This window comes from Jatropha curcas, chromosome 8 (genome assembly GCF_041381405.1).
Source record: "Jatropha curcas cultivar XTBG-Jc1 chromosome 8, XTBG_Jcur_1.0, whole genome shotgun sequence".
In the NCBI taxonomy this organism is placed as follows: Eukaryota; Viridiplantae; Streptophyta; class Magnoliopsida; order Malpighiales; family Euphorbiaceae; genus Jatropha; species Jatropha curcas.
In genome coordinates this window covers 28,169,726-28,189,153 of record NC_143158.1, presented here as the reverse complement: position 1 = coordinate 28,189,153, position 19,428 = coordinate 28,169,726, and the positions used below count along the sequence as shown (strand labels likewise).

Sequence of the window (19,428 nt, the reverse complement as noted above, 5' to 3'; positions counted from 1 at the left end):
AGTGGTATCAGAGCAACCTTGATCTCAAAAGGCCGTGTGCGTGTTTGAGTGAAAATCATAGAAAAAACCACCAAATAAACCAGAATTTGTGAAGTTTTCTGTTTATTTGCTTTTCCTCAAATGGCTTCCAGCAGCATATCTCTTTCACCACCTCATTTTAATGGGGAAAACTACCATGTTTGGGCTGTGAAGATGAGAGCTTATTTCAAGGGGCTTGGATTATGGCAGTATGTGGAGGAAAACAGAGTACCTCCACCTCTTAATCAAAATCCAACCCTTCAGCAGATTAGAAAACACGAAGAAGAGGTTGCTAAGGCTCCAAAAGCTCTGTCTTATATCCATGCAGCTGTTCAGATCCTATCTTCACCAAGATTATGACATGTGAGACAGCACATGAAGCTTGGGAGAAGTTAAAAATTGAGTATCATGGATCTGAAAAAACTAGATAGATGCAGGTATTTAATTTAAGAAAAGAATTTGAAATGTTGAAAATGAAGGACAATGAAAAGGTCAAAGATTACGCTGATAGAGTTATGAAAATTGTAAACCAAATTCGATTGTTGGGAGAAGAGTTAGAAGAGAAGAGAATTGTGGAGAAAGTTATGGTGACTCTCCCTGAAAAATTTGAAGCCAAGCTTTCTTCTCTTGAGGATACTTGGAACATGTCACAAATATCATTGAATGTGCTTTCAAATGCTCTACAAGCTGTAGAACAAAGAAAAGCCTATAGGGAAGAAGAAACCATTGGAGAGAAGGCTCTTGTTGTGACTTATAAAACAAAAATGCAAGAAGGAGGTTCAAGAGGCCAGCAATCTAACAGAGAACAAAAAATGAAGAAGAATTTCAGAAAAAAAAGTTGGTTTAGACCTGGAGCTCAATGTAAGGTTTGTAAGTAATTTGGTCACATCGAAAAAGTTTGTTCTACAAACCAGAATCAACAAACACAAGCCCATCATGCACAAGTCACCGAAAATTCTGAAAAGTATGAAGAACAACTATTTGCTGCAAATGAAATTGAAAAATGTGGTGTCTCCATTGAAGCTAAAGAAGCATGGCTTGTTGATAGTGGCTGCACTAACCACATGACACCAAACTTGGTGAATTTCGATAGCTTGGATAGAAACTATTCTTCAAAAGTCAGACTTGGAGATGGTAGGCTTGTTGATGTCAAAGGCAAAGGAGATGTGATTGTACAAACTCCTTCAGGTACAAAGCTTGTTTCCGATGTTCTTTATGTACCGGAACTAAATCAAAGCTTGTTTTCGGTTGGTCAATTGCTGGATAAGAATTACAGTTTGCTATTTAAAGATAAAAATTGTGAAATAAGTGATCCTTCTGGCTCAAAGTTATTTGCTATTAAAATGAAACGGAGAAGCTTTCCTCTAAATTTAAGAAAATTCGAAGAAGAATCTTGCTTGAGTCATAAAGAAGAATCTGATTTGTGGCATAAGAGATTTGGTCACACCAATCTCAATTCATTAAAATTGCTGCAATCCAAGAAGTTAGTTGATGATTTGCCATCTGTAGTTGAAGACAGCAGTATATGTGAAATCTGTCAGTTAGACAAACTCAGCCAAACACCATTCCCAACTGATCAAGCATGGAGAGCTTCTATGAAACTTGAATTAAAACACACTGATGTGTGTGCCCCTATGAGTGTCTCATCTTACAATGGCAGCAAGTATTTTATATTGTTTATTAATGACTACACCAGATTCTGCTGGGTATATTTCCTCCAATACAAATCTGAAGTTTTCAAAATGTTCTTGAAGTTTAAATCAATGGTAGAGAATCAAGCTGGCTCCCCAATCAAGATTTTAAGATTTGATAATGGGGCTGAATTTACATCCAATCAATTCAAGCAATATTTGCAAGAAGCGGGCATTCACCATCAATTAACAGTAGCTTACACACCTCAACAAAATGGTGTAAGTGAAAGAAAGAATAGACTTGTGATGAATATGGCGAGATGTCTCTTGTTTGAGAAAAATCTACCCAAAGTTCTTTGGGCTGAAGCTGTAAACACTGCTGTATATCTTCAAAATCAGCTTCCAACCAAAGCTATTGTTGGAAAAACTCCTTTTGAAAGCTGGTTTTGAGTTAAACCATTAGTAAGTCATCTCAAAATCTTTGGAAGCCTATGTTATTCATTTATTCCAAATGCAAAAAGAGGGAAATTGGATCAACGAGCTGAAAAAGGAATTTTATTAGGCTACAGCAGTGAATCCAAAGCCTACATAATTTTGAATCTTGTTACTAAACAGGTGTATATCAGCAGGAGTGTCAAATTCGATAAGAAAGGTGAATGGGATTGGAGTAAAATGGAGCTAGGAAATTCTAAATCAGTTCTTGAACAAGATCATTTTCAGCAAGAGCAAGAACTTCCAATTGACAATGAAGAAGAATCAGATGAAGATGATTATGCAATTAGAGGGACTAGATCCCTAGAGGAAATTTACAGCAGATATAATGTTGTCTCACTTGAACCAACTCAGGTGGATGAAGCCTTAAAATTGCATGAGTGGAGAGCTGCCATAGAGGAGGAGTTGAAGATGATTATGAATTTTCAGCAAGAAAATCCAACTAAAATACTTTGTGACAATAAATCAACTGTTTCTATGGTTAAGAATCTAATCTTCCATGGAAAAACCAAGTATACAAAAATCAAGTACCATGCAAAAACCAAACCAAACAGCAGATATTTTCACTAAGGCATTGCAAAAACCAATATTTGAATTTCTTAGGAATAGACTTGGTGTTTGTCTTAACTCTTGCATCAAGGAGGAGTGTTAAAGTTACAGCTACAGCTCCATTGAAGCTAAAATTGATGCAAGTGTTGTTGACAGTTTTTGGATGTATTTTGTTAAAGTCATTTAGATTTATTGTACTTTTTTGAAATCAAGAAGTAGGTGAAGTACCTTGCTTTTAGGTAAGTTTGGTGAACAAACTTTCTTGACTTATGGAAGGTTGGTGAACAAACTTTAGAATAGCTCTAGTATAAATGTTTACATTATGCTGTAATGGAAATAATGAGATGTGAATATTTGTTTCTCCACACTTACAAAATCTGTAGATTTTTCCTTCCCTGCAGAATTTTCCTTCTCTTTCTTATTTTTCTGCTCTTCTAAACCAACAATTGGATTCACTAACCTCATGCAAGAAAAATTAGTTTCATACCATACTATGGACAAAGAAGCAAAAAAGTAAGAACAAACATATTTACACCATGTAATCTAACTTGCTGGCTTTCTTTCAATTACCAAGTTCAATATTTAACTAACCAAAAATATGAAATTTGTTTACATAGCTGAACGCAATGAGCATAAAATTATAAATCAGAGAGAATTACAACACAGTTGCATTCTATTATAGAGGGGACTTTCCACCTTAAAACATAGAACACAATGAGCATCGTCACATTTCATTTTTACATTTGCCTACAAGTCCTCAGGAGAGTGGAACGCTCTACCATTTTCTGGCTTGATAATTTTTTCTCATTTGGATAACAATTGAATCGGACTTGATAGTTTACATTGGCTTCAAGAAGCTAATGAGGAATGGACGCCTGACGCTTCACAGGGGAATTCATAAAAATGAATGGTATTTGTCTGCACTGTTGGAGAAACCCATGACTTGAGCATATGCTTCATGTTCACTACATAGAAAAGAATTCCAATTTCTCAATTCATTCTTCAGTACAATCCAAGATGTGAGTTTTCAAATTTGAACCAAACCGAACCGAATCAGGGCAAACGAAACAGACCAAAGTTTCTAAAGTAAAAACCAATTGAATTGAATAGTCAGCTTTTGAGCTTATTTTTCAGGCATTTTTTTTAATCTAGTTTTATGGTTCTAGACTTATTTTTTGAGCTTCCAAAAATTAAATGTAATAAGGTTCAATTTGTCTTTTAAATTTGGGTACAACATACAATTTGCTTAAAATTGACTTTTTTTTTTATACAATTTACCCCTTCAACTTGCACTAAAAGAACAAAATGCCCAGTTGCTTTTTAAAATTTTTTTTTATAGTTTTAACTAATATAAATTACTTAATAAACTTAAAATCAGAAAATAAAAAAGTATTTAAAAATATGATAATAATTATAAAAATTTACATTATTTGATTTAAAATTAATCTAATAAGTATTTGATTTAAAAAAATTATAGAATTAGAAAAAGTATTAAAATATATTGAAATATTTTATTAGAAAAATATATATTTTTTGTTTAGTTGTTTTTTAATTATATTTGATTTAGATCAAATATTTAATTACTTTTTAATTGTATTTGATTTATATTAAATAATTTATTTTCTGGGATACAAGTTGGGCATTTTGTATTTTTGGTACAAGTTCAAGGGGTAAACTGTAAAAAAAATTAATTTTTGAACAAATTTTATGTTGGGTCCAAATTCAGAAGGCCAATTGGTTGCTGATCCATGAAAACCGAATCGCACTTAGGTATTTAACTCGGTTCGTTGGTTTGGTCAGTTGGGTGGAAGTTTGCTTGCACCAGGACTCACACTAATGCACGTAACATATCACACTTCCTCACTTCCCTGTCACGCCAAACACTCACCACCATCATCACAGCCACCGGCTCCTCAACCGTGACCGTCCTCTCTCTCGAGGTTCTCTTCGTTTCTCTCTTATTTTTATAAATGAAATCTTTTACAAGTTCATGTTTTTTCTATTCTATCTGTGGTTTTGATTTTCTTTCCTTTTATTTTCTTTTCTTGATTTTTATATTACTTGAAGTTGAAAAGGAAAATCTGATTGTGGAATTCAAAGGAATGTTTCTGATTGATAAATTATACACACAGTTTAATGCAGATAGAAGAACACAAAAAGTTAAGAAATTTACCTCTTCCCATTCACTGAATTTATTTCTTTCATTCTTTCTCTGTTTAATTCGCCTGCTTTGTGGTTTAATATATATTTAGTAAATGCTTGATGAATATTAATATTTGATCATATGATTTTTATTGATCTTTTTTTTAAAATTACATAAATTGGGTTCCCTTTTACGTTGCTAGAGCTCTATATTTTATCTATAATGCTGATACATCTGGACGTGCTATACTGGTATCAGATACTTACTACTATTTTGCTTTATTTGTCGCACCAGAAACACCGGCTATGGCCGAATCAACAATGTTTGTGGTTCCTCATACCATTGGCAGTATTTTGTGTTGCAAGTGTGGTATTCCAATGGTACCAAATGGTGTTAATATGTGTTTGACTTGTCTGCGTTCCGAAATTGACATTACCGAAGGTTTAAGAATGCGAATGACCATCCTGCATTGTCCTGATTGTAGCAGCTACTTGAAGCCACCAAGCACTTGGATTAAAGCCCAATTAGAATCAAAAGAACTGTTGAAATTTTGTATTGACATGCAGAAGAAGCAGCATGATAAGGCCAAGGTTAGGGTAGTTGGTGCAGTCTTTGTTTGGACTGAACCTCACTCCAAGAGGATCAAGGTCAAGCTAATAGTCCAGAAGGAGGTGCTTAATGCGACAATTCTTGAACAATCATATGTAGTTGAGTATGTTGTGCAGCCTCACTTGTGTGGAAATTGTTCAAGAGTTCAAGCCAACCCTGATCAGTGGGTTGCTGTTGTGCAGCTCCGGCAACATGTTTCGCACAGGCGAACTTTCTTTTATTTGGAACAGTTGATTCTAAAGCATGCTGCTGCTGTTCTTGCAATTAAAATCAAAGAGGTGGATCAAGGTATTGATTTTTTCTTTGCCAAGAGGAGCTACGCAGCGAAATTTGTGGAATTTGTGGGTAAAGTTTCTCCACTCAAGGTTCGACATGATAAACAGCTTGTTTCTCATGATTCTAAAAGCAACAACTATAATTATAAATATACATTCTCAGCTGAAATCTGTCCTATTTCCCGTGAGGATTTGATTTTTTTGCCTCCAAAGCTTGCTGCTAGTTCGGGAAATATTGGTCCTCTTGTGATCTGCATCAAAGTGATGGATGGTATTTCTCTATTGGATCCATTTACTTTAAGGCATTGTTTCTTGAATGGTGAGCAGTATTGGAGGGCACCTTTTCAGTCTCTATTAACAAGCAGGCAACTTGTGGAATATATCATACTAGATGTGGAACCTTTTTCGTATGAACGTAGTGTTGGTAGTTCCAAGTATAAGTTAGTAGATGCTCAAGTTGCTCGCAGGTCTGATTTTGGAAAGAACAATAAGATTTTCCATGTTAGAACTCATCTAGGCCATATTTTGAGTGCTGGTGATTCAGCTCTTGGTTATGACCTTTATGGAGCTAACAGCAGTGGTTTGGAACTAGACCAGTACAGAGACCTTGTCCTTCCAGACGCAATTTTGATAAAGAAGAGCTACGGGGAAAGCAGTCAGAGGGAGGTTAAGGACTCTTATGGATGTACAAGTTCCTTGACAGAAATGGATGTTAATGAATCCAAGCCCTCAGAATATGAAGAATTCTTGAGAGATCTGGAAGAGAACCCTGAATCGAGGTTCAACATTTCATTAGAAGAGTCTCTAGAAGAGTTATTCACAAATCTTGATTTAAGTCAGAAGGAAGATGAAGAAGATAGCATGAAGGAGTGACTGGCACTTACTTTTGGGTTTTTATCTATTCCTTTTCTGGTTTCTCTTGAGGAATCATGACTCTTTTTCCATAAGTTTATTTTTATAGCCCAAAAACTTAAAGAGGGAATTTTGTAATTTACCCTATTTTATTCTACCTTTTTTTGTTTGTTTTGAAACATATTCATCTTTTTTTTTTTTTCTCCACAGGTAGGAAGAAAAGAAAATCAAAACATTTTAATTAATATTAGTTAATAGAACTATTGATCTAATAGCATCTGTTGAATTCTTAGTAACTGAGAGGAGTTGAATTGGCAGTATTAATGCATAGTCTTTTGTTTTGCTACATAATACACTAATATATTATTGAATATTTTGTTGATTTTGACACGATTAAATGAATGAAAGCCAAGAACTTCTCTCGAGTAATCTAGAGTACCTCACAGCTCAGGAAGAGGTCTGTTGAATTTGTTTTGTCTTTGTTAAAATGTACAAGTATTTGGTTTTGCATCTTTTTGTTTGCCTTTGGGGTATGGTATTCAGATGTTGATTATCTGTTCTTGTGGATTCAGCTTAATTGGAACCGGCTGTTTATAATTTAAATAGAGATGGCCATGCCAAGTTGAGTTGGCAGGAATTTTGATTTCTGCTCTGCTTGTTTGGTCAGACAAAACATTGACAACTGGTAATTGGTGCATCTACAAATCACTTTTAGTAATTAGTAGTAGCTGCTGTTTGCTTCTATGCAGTATTGCATTTCTTATGTTTTTGGATTCTTTAAAATAAAAAGATTGAGAGATGGATTGTTTATTAAAGGGTTAGTAACTTTTGCATTCCTGATTGCTGATCTGAATTTGCTTTGATGATGAGTTTCGGTAAGTGGTTATGAACGGATTGTTTCGATAGTATGCTCTGCATGTAACTTATTCTCCTTGATCTTTCACAATGGTTGAGTTATATTATAAATGTGGACTTCATCAACAAAGGGGTTTCTTGTATTGTTGCTTCTTACTGTTTGGTTCCTTTATTGCATCTCTGTGGTTATTAAGTTTTAAAGCATTTGTTTCTGCTAAGTCCTGAGGTAGTTTGATTTATGCGTTCCTCTGCTGTTTTAGGAATTGCTTTCTACTGGTTGAGCATCTGTTTCTGGCTATCCTGGTTTTGTTCTACAATTAGCTTTACTTTCTTATTGTATTATATATTATTTGGTACATCTTTGCTGCAAATTTAGTTGGCTGCAACTAACTATATAGGTTAGTTAATAATTTCACAGGTTCAACTATAAATCACCTAATCTTTGAACTTAGTTGCTATTTATATTATTTAGTATAAATTTTTAAATTTAATTAAATATATGTATGATAATTGTGTGAAATACATAAAAAGAAAAATAGAGAGTAAAAAGATAATAAGAAAGAAAATGAGAATGAGATGAAAGTATGTTGGTGGTTGTAATATTAGCAAAATATTATATAATAATTGTAAATATGGATAAACCAATCTCAAGAACCTTTTTGAAATTTATTCTAATAATAAATAAATAAATAAAAAGAAAAACTTTTGAACATCCCCTCTTTAAAATTGATTTGGACCATGTTTTCAATATCCCACACTTAAAGCAATGGTCCTAAGAATAGATAACAATGACTTGTCTTTTGTTTCTTGTCAATTGCCAGCTTGTGTTTTGATAATGATGGTTGAAGGACCACTTAGTAATTACTTCTTGTTGTTGCTCATAATTTCCAAAAAAAAAAATCATTTCCAATTTTTTAAATTTCAAAATTATTTAATTTAATTAAATCTTTAATCCTCATCATTTACCCACTACCATAACCTTCTGATACTCAAATGTACCACTTAACCCTGTCCTTCTCCTTTTTGAGTCCAGAGGAGAAAGTGACTGGTATTCTGGTTTGAATCTTTAGTCTATAGTGAGAAACAAGCAATTAACCATTGGACTATCAAATCAATCTCCTTCAACTTTGATAATTCAAAACCAATACAGACACAAAGACAAGCCCACGAGCCGACACCAAGGTCAATTAGCACTTAAGCAACCACACTTTTCTAATAAAAAATTCAAACCGGAGACCTCACAATGTTAAAACTGATTTTAGTTCTATCAAACTTGTTGGTATAGCATTTAAATTTTTTTAAAATAAATATACTAATAAATAAATTTCTATTACTTATCAAAAAAATTCCAAACACATCATAAAAATTAAATTAATAAAATAGTTTTTTTTCAATTACATATTACATATTTTGTTTTATAACAGTGAATTAGTGATTAGAAAAGCAATAAAAAATTTTTAAATTACAATAAAATAATAATCAATTTGATAAAAGTTCCTTTCTCTCACATATTAATTTGACTAATATTGATTTCAGAAAATATTAAAAATAATTAATATATTTAATATATATAAGGATAAAATAAAAAATTATTTTAATTACTCTTTAATATTTTGAAATGATAAATATTTATGGATAAAAAACTATTTACACGTGTGGATAGGAGTTGTTGTAACTATTAACTGTTGCTCAGGCAAGATTTTATAGCTAGTGTTTAGAACTTGCTTTCTTCTTTTATCTACGAGGAAAAATTATTTAAATAGTAATTCCTCCGTTCCACGTTAATAGTAAGGCATTTTATTTCATTCCACTTTAATTGCTCATTTTGAATTTTGAAATTATAATAATTATTTTTTAAAATTTTATTCATATTTATGAGGTGTAATTTATTTTCATAATTACATTTAAAAGTAACAATTTAAACATTCTACCATGTATTTTTAGAAAATAAATAAATTTTAATCATTTTTTTAATCTTATGAAAATGACAAATGTTACTATTAAAATAGAACCCCTTTGGAACAAATGAAATAGAACGAGAGGGAGTATGTTTTCGAAAGAAAACTATTTAATTGATGTTAGTTGCTAATTATTTGTTTAAGGAGTTTTTTTAAGTTTTTTTTAAGAACCCATTTGAACAAATGAATTTCACAATTTAGAAATTCAAAATGTTGTATTTTGGAATGAAAAAAAAAATACAGATTTGAATTTTACGAATTGAATTCTATAGAATTAGATATGTCTAACTCAAATTCTACTAAATTGATAGAATTTGTAAATGAATTCCACAAAATTGACCATTGAAATATTTATTGACAAAATTATCCTCCACTATAAACTCAATTATTTTACTGTTTTTCCTTTTTGTTTATTTTCTTTGGAAAATTTCAAACTATAACAGCATTTTTTTTAATCCAATAATGATATATGGATCAACATTTATTTTACTTCAAATCAAGATTGTGTTTTTTTATTTTTTGTATAAGTCGTTAATTATTAGACTTCCCATACAAAAATGCAGAAACATATTGATTTATATCACATATCTTTATATAATTTCTAATTAATGAAATTCTAATTTGATTTTTCTAAAAAAAGAAAAAAAAAAACCAAAGGGCTAGCGACCTAGTATACGCATTTAGCCATTAGCAATATTTATTAAATATATTTATTTAACTATCATATTTTTATTTATTTAAATTGAAGATTAAATTAAATATATGTACACAAGTCATGAATTAATAACCAAAAATTTTCATATAGATAATACTTCATTTGGTACAAATAAATTTTAAAAATAAGTATTTCATTATTTAGCTAATCAGGTGGTAGTCTGATCGGTCTTTTTATTTATGTGAAGAGTGAGAGATCTCGAGTTTGAGTCATCTCGAGCATAATTATTTTTTCACCAATTTAGTGAGTCAACGGGAGGGTTATCCACAGTGTTATTTCAGCTGATAAAGACCTCCGATCTATTAAAAAAATTGTTTCATTATTTAAAAATCAACTATTCAAAACATTTTCTTTTGTAAAAAAAAATATATTCAATTAATGGCTTATTCAACAACAATAACATAAACATTAGAAAAAAAGATCATTTAAATATTATGGGAATTGTGAAAATATAATTTTAGTTTTAAAATATTAAAATACATTCTACTATAAAAAAATACATCGTATATTTATTCTAAATTTATATTTTAATATAATAGTTTATACAAATGCCAAAATTAAAAAAAGGATTCTAACATATGAAGATTAACAAAATTAACGTTTGACTAATTTCCATTTTCTGTTGTTATATGAATAAAAATTGATACATTATCTCTTATTTAAATAAAATAAAACTATTCTTAATCTGTGAATTGTTTTAGGTATCGTTTGGTTCATTTCGATTTACTTTCCGGAAGTGAAGTAGAATTTTTGGGAATTTACTTCCCAGAAATTCCAATGTAATGTGTTTGGTTGATATACTGAATTCTCAGAAAGTAGAATTATATTAATTAAATTGAGACATTAGAAATGATAAGAATAAATATAACAATTGAAAATGTTTCATTCAAAAATAATAATTTGCAATAAATTTAACAAAACACATACCATAAAGTCTACAATTTAATTCACCTTATAATTTTTGTTTATCACATAATAATAACTAAAACTATATTATCATAATTTTAGCATCCAAAATAATACAATTTTAGCCATATATATCATCATTTGGGCTGATTGTCAAGTCTTAATTCATGCTTTGAGAGCTGATATGCTAGATTTTTCCTATTCTGGGGCAGTGGTTAGAGACTGCAAATTATTGTTAAATGAGTTACCTCATGTTGCTTTTGCTTTTATTAAAACATAAGCAATTCACATTATTGTTCAGACAGCTGTTTCTATGTCTGATCTTGAATGGAGGAAATACTCTCCTTCTTTTTTGTATGATGTTCTTGCATTTGATTCTAACAATATGAGCGCATGAACTTCCTTTTCTTTTAAAAAAAGAAAATTAGTTGATTTTCAAATTTGTTGATTCATAACAAAAGTAAAATGCAATGTATTTTTACATTATAATGTAGTTTAGCATTTTTAGAATTAAAATATTATTTTTTTATATTACTGTGTTAAATAAGTAGTTGATTGAATAATTAGTTTGAATTACAAAATGATTTTTTATATTATTATTATTATTATTTTTTTCATATCTGATTTATCTTTATCTATTGTAAGATTAGAATTAAGTAGGTAGAGCCGATTTCAACTCATGGAATCGATAATTTAAAATTTTTAAATTGTTGAATTCAAACCGATTTTTGAATCGCTACTTCAGGTTTAATTTTTGGTCTAAAGAATTCCGTGTGAATCTCCAATGAATCAACAGTTTTATTTACGATTTCGGTGATATATGTATTATTTTTCCAAAACCAAAAGAAATTCAATCTTAGGATTACGTCTTTTCAAAAAAGAAAATCGAGGTGAATTTAAAAAATATAAGTAAATTTTATTTTAAATTACTTTTAGAATGCTCATATTCACATAAGAAATAAAATTCATTAATCTTACAAATAGATATAAATTATCATATAAATTATGATTTTATTTTGTCTAAATGTTTTTAGTTAAATAAATTGCTAGAAAAATTTGAAAAATATTTCAATCAATGTGATTTGAGACTAAGTAAAAAAAAATTAGAAGGAAAAATACATTTTAAACTCCCATTTGTATCAAATGGTATAATTTTAGACAAAGTATTTTGCTTTTTATTTTTACTTTAGTTTTTTTTAAGTCAAATGTATCCATGTAATAATATATTTATTTAGATTTTTAGAAATATATAGAATAGACTAAGGTATTATAATTTTTTCAAAATAAAAAATAGACTTCTTGTCAAAATCGAACCGGAACCACGAGTTAACTTATAATTTCAAATCGGTTCACGTTCATATGAACTTTAATCGCTCCTTGAACCTTCAATTCTAATTTAAAATTTTGAACCGACAATTCCAACCTGATTCCAATTCCACCTTAACCGGCGGCAAGCCTTTGATTAGGTGAACTTATTACAATACATCAAAGTTAGCCTAAAAGGTGAAGTTAATACAATAGATGAAAGTTAGTGTGTGAACATATCAGATTCAAAGTGATCGGACATTCTTTCTCTAGTTCGACCCTTTTCCGGGAGCTTCATGCACTGAGTTGCTTTTTATATATGTACGTATGTATGTATGATTTATCCATCACAATGCTTCTCTGAAAATGACTTTTAGCAGAAGATTTATGAGTCATGACCTAGTTTATGTTAGGACCAGCAGGTAAAAAGATTGGAATGCTACTTTCTATTCTGTTACTACCTACTCATATTGTGCTATTACTTGGTCATTATATCATTTTTAACTTCAAAAATGGAGAAAACAGGAGAAAAATATGAGAACGAAAACCCACCAATAAGGAGATCTCCGCATGTAATAGATATTTATTAAATGCGTTTTCCTTTTCTTGGTGGGAAAATTCATTGTTATTTAATCCAATAGACCCACTTTGCTGCTTCATCATTTTCCTTTGATATATATATGCTTCATATATTTCTTTATCATCTGAAAAAAAAGATATTTAATTATGATATTGACTTTCTGTTTAATGTCATGGCCAACCTTCAAGTTGTACCTTTTGAAACATGGATAATACAAGATGGGTCATTAGTCAATGTACTGGTTCCATGTTTTTTTTCATAGAGCAAAAGAAAAGTTCCATTTAAGACCTTTCACATGGTTTGATTTCTGATACAACAGATATAGCTTGGGGGAAAAGCAAATTGCTACCGTATTACTGGAAATTTAGTTGCTTTTGCTAAATGGGTTTTCTGTTGTAAAATAATCAAACTGAAAACAAAGAGTGTTTGAGGTTTTACTCAGAGATGAATCCAAGAATTCTGACATTCCTGCTTGTTGCTTCCCTCCAAATTTTTAGCATAGAAGCACTGACTAACAGTCAAGATTGTAAGCTCACTACAGTTTGTATTCTCTACTTTCTTGGTTTGGTTATTTCACAAGAATTATGTTCTTTTTTACCTTCTTTCTTTTTATATATTTTTATCAAAAGTAGAATATATGGGTTCAATGGCAACTCAAGGGCCTTTCTTAACTATCTATAATTTTATTACAAATGAAAAAGATTCTATTTTTTTGTTTTCTGGGTCTAAATTCATATCAGAGATACTTAATTATAAGCTGGAGAAAAAGAATTTGCCAAGTTAATATATATAGTTTTATATCTGAAATTCACACATATCTGAGTTACACAACCAAACCCAACTTTATAAAGCATGTAAATGAGATACAAATCTCACAAGTTATGCAATTATGCGCAGAAAATTCTTCTGTAAACTGTGTAAAAACTAGATTTTCGGTTTCTATATATTCTAAATACATGTCAAACATATGCTAATGACTTGTGACTGTTGATGCAGCAACTGCGCTGAATGCTTTAAAGGATTCAATGAGAAACACACCACCTAATTGGGTGGGTGCAGATCCTTGTGGAGATAGATGGGATGGCATAGGGTGCGCTGGTCAACGCGTGACTTCCATGTAAATAGTTCACCTTTTTGATTATCACCACTGACAAATTGTTGTCCTTGTTTTAAGATTTGCCTGACTATTTTTAATTGCAGAACATTGCCAAGCATGGGATTGACAGGACAACTGTCTGGAGATATCTCGTCCTTCTCAGAACTACAGATTCTGTAAGTCTCATAATTATTCTTCATCAATTGTTATTCTATTTAGATTGTGGCAAACAGGCCTATCTTTCTTAAGTATATTTATTTGGAATTTGTTATCTATTTTGAATGAAGAAATTAACTTCTTATTGTTATAGTTTATTTCTGATCTTCAGCATTTTTTTTTTATCAGGGATCTATCATACAACAAGGAACTAGGAGGACCTCTTCCGCCTTCTATTGGGAATTTGAAGAAGCTAAGAAACTTGTAAGAACATAGCAATATAGAATTAATTGGTGTCATATATATCTAATTTGTCACAGTCCTTTAATTGACTCTAACAATTCATTTTTTATTCTAGAATCCTGCTTGGTTGTAGTTTTTCTGGTCCTATCCCTGCTTCAATAGGATCACTGCAGCAACTGGTCTATCTGTAAGGATCTCAACTTGCCAAACTTATGCTAGTTGGATGAATCTTGAAGAAGAAGCTTTTGTTTCCTCTGCATAAGCATTTGAAATTCTCAGAACTCATCCAATATTTGGCCTTTTGCCTGTTCTATTTTTCCTTTTTAACTTGTTTTGTAGTGCGTCTGAACCAAAATTTCTGAAAAATCTTTATTGCTATTAACTGCAGATCTCTAAATTCTAATAGCTTCAGTGGACCAATCCCACCTTCAATTGGCACTCTATCTAAGCTTTATTGGCTGGATCTAGCTGACAATAAGCTTGATGGACCCATCCCAGTCTCCACAGGGACTACACCTGGTCTTGATATGCTAGTTAATGCAAAACACTTGTATGTCAAAACTTTTTTGGTTGGACTTTCTTTTGTTTTCATTAAGTCATTTTATGAAGACTAATATGTGTAGAACTTACTAACAGTCATTTTGAAGCGAACAAGCTCTCTGGCCCAATCCCATCTCAACTTTTCAGCTCAGACATGACTCTCATACATTTGTAAGTCTCTTTCCAATGTATTATGATACTAATAGGGGAAGATGATAAGTTGCCAAAGAAATACAAATTATTTCTTGGTTCTATTTCTTCTTTTTGTTTGGGCAGTCTTTTGAACAGCAACAACCTCTCTGGTAGTATTCCTTCTTCTGTTGGCCTTGTAAAGACTTTGGAGGTTGTGTGAGTATCTGTATCGAAAACTTGAGTGTTTTAAATGTTGGCATTTCTGTCAATCAAGTTTGTCCTGAATGTATTATGTTGCCTACAGACGCTTTGATAGGAATTCATTGACAGGTCCTGTCCCTGAGAACCTCAACAATCTTACCAGTGTTAGTTTTTTGTAAGTAAACAGAAGAGAAATGTTTGCATTAAAGCTTTCATAATGATTTTATTGAACTCATTGATATGATTGCGTTTGGATTTTTACTCTTTTAAGAGTGCCTTGTTGTTCATTTTCAGATATTTATCCAACAATCAATTGACAGGACCTTTTCCCAACCTTACTGGGATGAATTTGCTCACTTACTTGTAAGGTTTTATGTGTCTATTAATATAATTTGTTATATTAGTAGGGAAAAAAAAAAGCTTTATTCATTTTTTGGACATGCAGGGACATCAGCAATAATAGTTTTGATGCATCAGAATTTCCTTCTTGGATTTCAACTTACCAATCTTTGACAACATTGTATGTCTCTCTTCCTCCCACCACACTCCTTGCTTATATTTATGAATCATCACATAGAGGATAAGATTAATGAAGAATTAAACAGCTTGGTTTTGTATTCTGTTGTGTGCTTAACACAAACCCTTTTACATCTTCCAAAGCCTGTATATGATGGAGGAAGAATTGAAATACGAATTAGAAACCAAGAGCTTGTCTAGTGTAAACAAATTCCATAAAATTACAACATTAAGGATAATACATTCTTGCAATTCAGAAAAAGGATTTATGAGAATTATCAACTCAGAATGACAAGGTATGTAGGAAAAGGATCGATGTTTGTAGAATCAAGACTTGGTACTAGCAGTACGATAAAAAATTATAGAACATTCAGAATTGTAGAATGAAAGTTGATGTGGAATCAGTTCAAGAACAGAAAGGTAGAAATGGGTTTTTTCAGGCTGTGCATGAATCAAGTTGAAAAGGGTTTTACTGTTTTGGTCTTCCCATAATTTATAATTTTTATATGGCAGAACGATGGAGGGCGTACAACTTCAGGGACAGGTTCCAACTAACTTCTTCAGCCTTCCCAGTTTACAGACTGTGTGAGTATCAGCCAACATTCACTTTCATGAAATGCCAAAGAGTCTCTATGAAAAAGCAATTAGTTAATTTTTCAGGGATTTGATAGAAACAAGCAGCTATATATAATTTATCGGATTACAATGCACTTGCTTATAGTTTGTTTTGACTTCTGGTTATAGGGTATTAAGTAACAACCAGCTTAATGGCTCTTTAGATATCGGAACAACCTATGGTAATGGATTACAACTTGTTGATTTGCGAAAAAATTTCATTTCTGCCTATACAAAAAGACCAGGACAAGATGAAGTTGCTGTCATGTAAGTCATGTTCTTCCAAACTTTTGACTCTTATACTACTAATGAACTTAAAATCAAGATAAACTTCCTCGAGATGTTCATTGCTTCTTATGATTGTTTTATCTTTTCAAATTTGCAGCCTTGTGAGCAACCCAGTTTGTGATGAAACAGGAGTAACAGAAACTTACTGCACTATTCCCCGACCTGGTTCTTCATATTCAACACCACAAAATAATTGTGTGCCTGCTTCTTGCACTGCAGATAAGACTTCAAGTCCTAACTGTAAATGCTCATATCCGTACACAGGACTTCTAGTTTTCAGGGCTCCATCATTCTCAGACTTGGGAAACTTCACCACTTACACATCTCTTCAGCAAAAAATGATGGATTCTTTTAGGTCCAATCAACTTCCTGTGGATTCAGTTTCTCTAAGTAATCCAAGAAAGGATTCATCTCTGTATCTTGATTTGAATCTGAAAATCTTTCCATCAGGCCATGATCGTTTTAATCGAACAATTATTTCTGGTATTGGATTTGTGCTAAGCAATCAGACTTTCAAGCCACCTCATATGTTTGGACCTTACTATTATATTGCAGATGATTACAAGTATTTTCCTGGTATTTTCCACTTCATGCATGATTAAAAAAAGAATTGCTGCATTATTTTTTCTGTTCTTATAACACCTCTAATTGTCATTTAGGGGAAGATATAGGATCAAGCAGATCAAACACTGGCATTATCATTGGAGCTGTAGTTGGTTGTTCTGTTATTCTGCTATTATTAATCTTAGCAGGCCTTTATGCTTATCGTCAGAAGAAGAAAGCAAAAAGAGCAACCGAACAGAACAATCCTTTTGGTACAAGATTTTGAACAATTTTTCAATTTTAGTGTTCTCAAGTTCAAATGGAATCTCTCGGATTTACTTTGTTACTTCACATTGTGAAATTGTAGCACATTGGGATTCAACTAAGAACAGTGGTGCTGATATTCCTAAGATAAAAGCAGCCAAATGCTTTTCTTTTGAAGAGCTCAAGAGATATACCAATAATTTTTCAGAAGCCAATGATGTTGGATCCGGGGGTTATGGAAAGGTTAACTTTTGATTACTAAATAAATTACTGAACCATGTAATCAAATTAGTAATACGAGGTTTCATTATAAGAGAATCAATAATTTCTTCTGTTGTTTACAGGTTTACAGAGGAAACCTTCCCTCTGGACAACTAATCGCCATCAAACGAGCTCAACAAGGATCATTGCAGGGTGGGGTAGAGTTCAAAAATGAGATTGAACTTCTATCCAGAGTTCATCATAAAAATTTAGTAAGCCTTCTGGGATTTTGCTTTGAGCGAGGTGAACAAATGCTTGTGTATGAGTTTGTTACAAATGGTAGTCTCAGTGATAGTCTATCAGGTACTTTTGTTAACCCTGCAAATACTTCAATTGGATGAACAATCACATGAGAAATTAAATTTATAAACATTTGTTGCTCATTGGAACTTATTGGGAGACTAAACCTTTTGCCTTAAAAGGATGCTAATCCCTTCTTTCTTCTTTACCATCCAAGCAGGGACGACAGGAATCAGGTTGGATTGGGTCAGGAGACTTAAAATAGCCCTTGGTGCAGCAAGAGGTCTGGCCTATATGCATGAACTTGCTGACCCTCCTATTATACATAGGGACATAAAGTCCACCAACATTCTACTGGATGAACGGCTAATTGCAAAAGTTTCTGATTTTGGTCTCTCAAAGCCTGTTGGTGACACTGAAAAGGGTCATGTTACTACTCAAGTTAAAGGAACAATGGTCAGTATATCCATAACCTTCCTCTACGAAAAATACTCTAATTGTATCTTGTGATAATAATGAGAATTTAAAAGAACACATGGTATAAAAGTAGTTCATCTGATGTTGAAAAAAATGCAAGCTAAAAAGACAGAAAATGGAGTAAGAAGAAAAATGATGCCAACAATTATTTAGCTAGTAGCTACCATCTTCCTAGGAGTGAATTTGTAAATGTTGTAGCTGAAAATACTTATTTTACATTTTTTAGGGCTATCTGGATCCAGAATATTACATGACACAGCAGCTAACAGAGAAGAGTGACGTTTATAGTTTTGGAGTTGTTATGTTGGAGCTTCTAACTGGAAGAAGACCAATAGAACGCGGACATTACATAGTGAGGGAGGTAAGGTTGGCACTTGATAGAACAAAAGATTTATATAACCTCCATGAACTTCTTGACCCAGGCATTGGTCTAGAAACAACATTAAAGGGTCTAGATAAGTTTGTGGATCTTGCAATGAGATGTGTACAAGAATCAGGTGCAGACAGACCTACAATGGGTGAGGTAGTGAAAGAAATAGAGAATATCTTGCAGCTAGCTGGTTTAAACCCCAATGCTGAATCAGCATCTACTTCAGCAAGTTACGAGGAAGCAGGCAAGGGAAGTCATCCTTACAGCAAAGATGCATTCGATTATAGTGGGGGCTTTCCACCTTCAAAGATAGAGCCACAATGAACATTATTATTACATTTCAATTTTGAAATTCCCTACAGTTTGGAGTGTTTAAACCTGTTCTGAGTTTTCTTTTATTGTTCAAAGCATGTAATTCAATTGAGTTCTTTGCTTGTCAATATTTAGCAGAAGTGATGCTTTTGATAATGATGGACAGAACAAAAAAAAAAAAATGTAAGACAGACAGATTTTGTTTGTGTGCTTCCTGTTTAGATTCGCAACAGATTTTATTTTTCACTACTCTTTTCTTTTCCCTTTCTATTTCCCAGATAGAGCA

General features: G+C 32.0%; 1 protein-coding gene and 1 pseudogene across 4 annotated transcripts; both read left to right on the top strand.

Annotated features, from left to right (window-relative positions):
• The first annotated feature begins 4,498 nt into the window (after positions 1–4,498).
• On the top strand, positions 4,499–6,846 carry LOC119371267 (uncharacterized; annotated as a pseudogene). Of its 2 annotated transcripts, XR_016322200.1 has the most exons (3): positions 4,505–4,630; positions 4,758–4,849; positions 5,128–6,846. The product of XR_016322200.1 is annotated as an uncharacterized LOC119371267, transcript variant X2 (transcript). The 2 variants fall into 2 exon arrangements; XR_016322199.1 differs by lacking the exon at positions 4,758–4,849 and having other exon boundaries at positions 4,499–4,630.
• A 6,186-nt stretch (positions 6,847–13,032) lies between these two features.
• On the top strand, positions 13,033–19,391 carry LOC105639479 (leucine-rich repeat receptor protein kinase HPCA1). 2 transcript variants are annotated; one of them, XM_089725192.1, is made up of 19 exons: positions 13,033–13,414; positions 13,885–14,005; positions 14,089–14,160; positions 14,330–14,404; positions 14,499–14,570; positions 14,772–14,933; positions 15,020–15,094; positions 15,200–15,271; positions 15,360–15,431; positions 15,551–15,619; positions 15,702–15,776; positions 16,286–16,357; positions 16,517–16,654; positions 16,773–17,251; positions 17,335–17,490; positions 17,586–17,725; positions 17,827–18,046; positions 18,204–18,439; positions 18,687–19,391. In XM_089725192.1, exons 1-19 carry the CDS (start codon positions 13,333–13,335, stop codon positions 19,152–19,154), a joined length of 2,856 nt encoding a protein of 951 aa, XP_089581318.1. In that variant the 5' UTR covers positions 13,033–13,332; the 3' UTR covers positions 19,155–19,391. The 2 variants fall into 2 exon arrangements, with proteins under 2 accessions (XP_089581318.1, XP_089581319.1); XM_089725193.1 differs by having other exon boundaries at positions 13,033–13,428.
• The last annotated feature ends 37 nt before the right edge of the window (positions 19,392–19,428 follow it).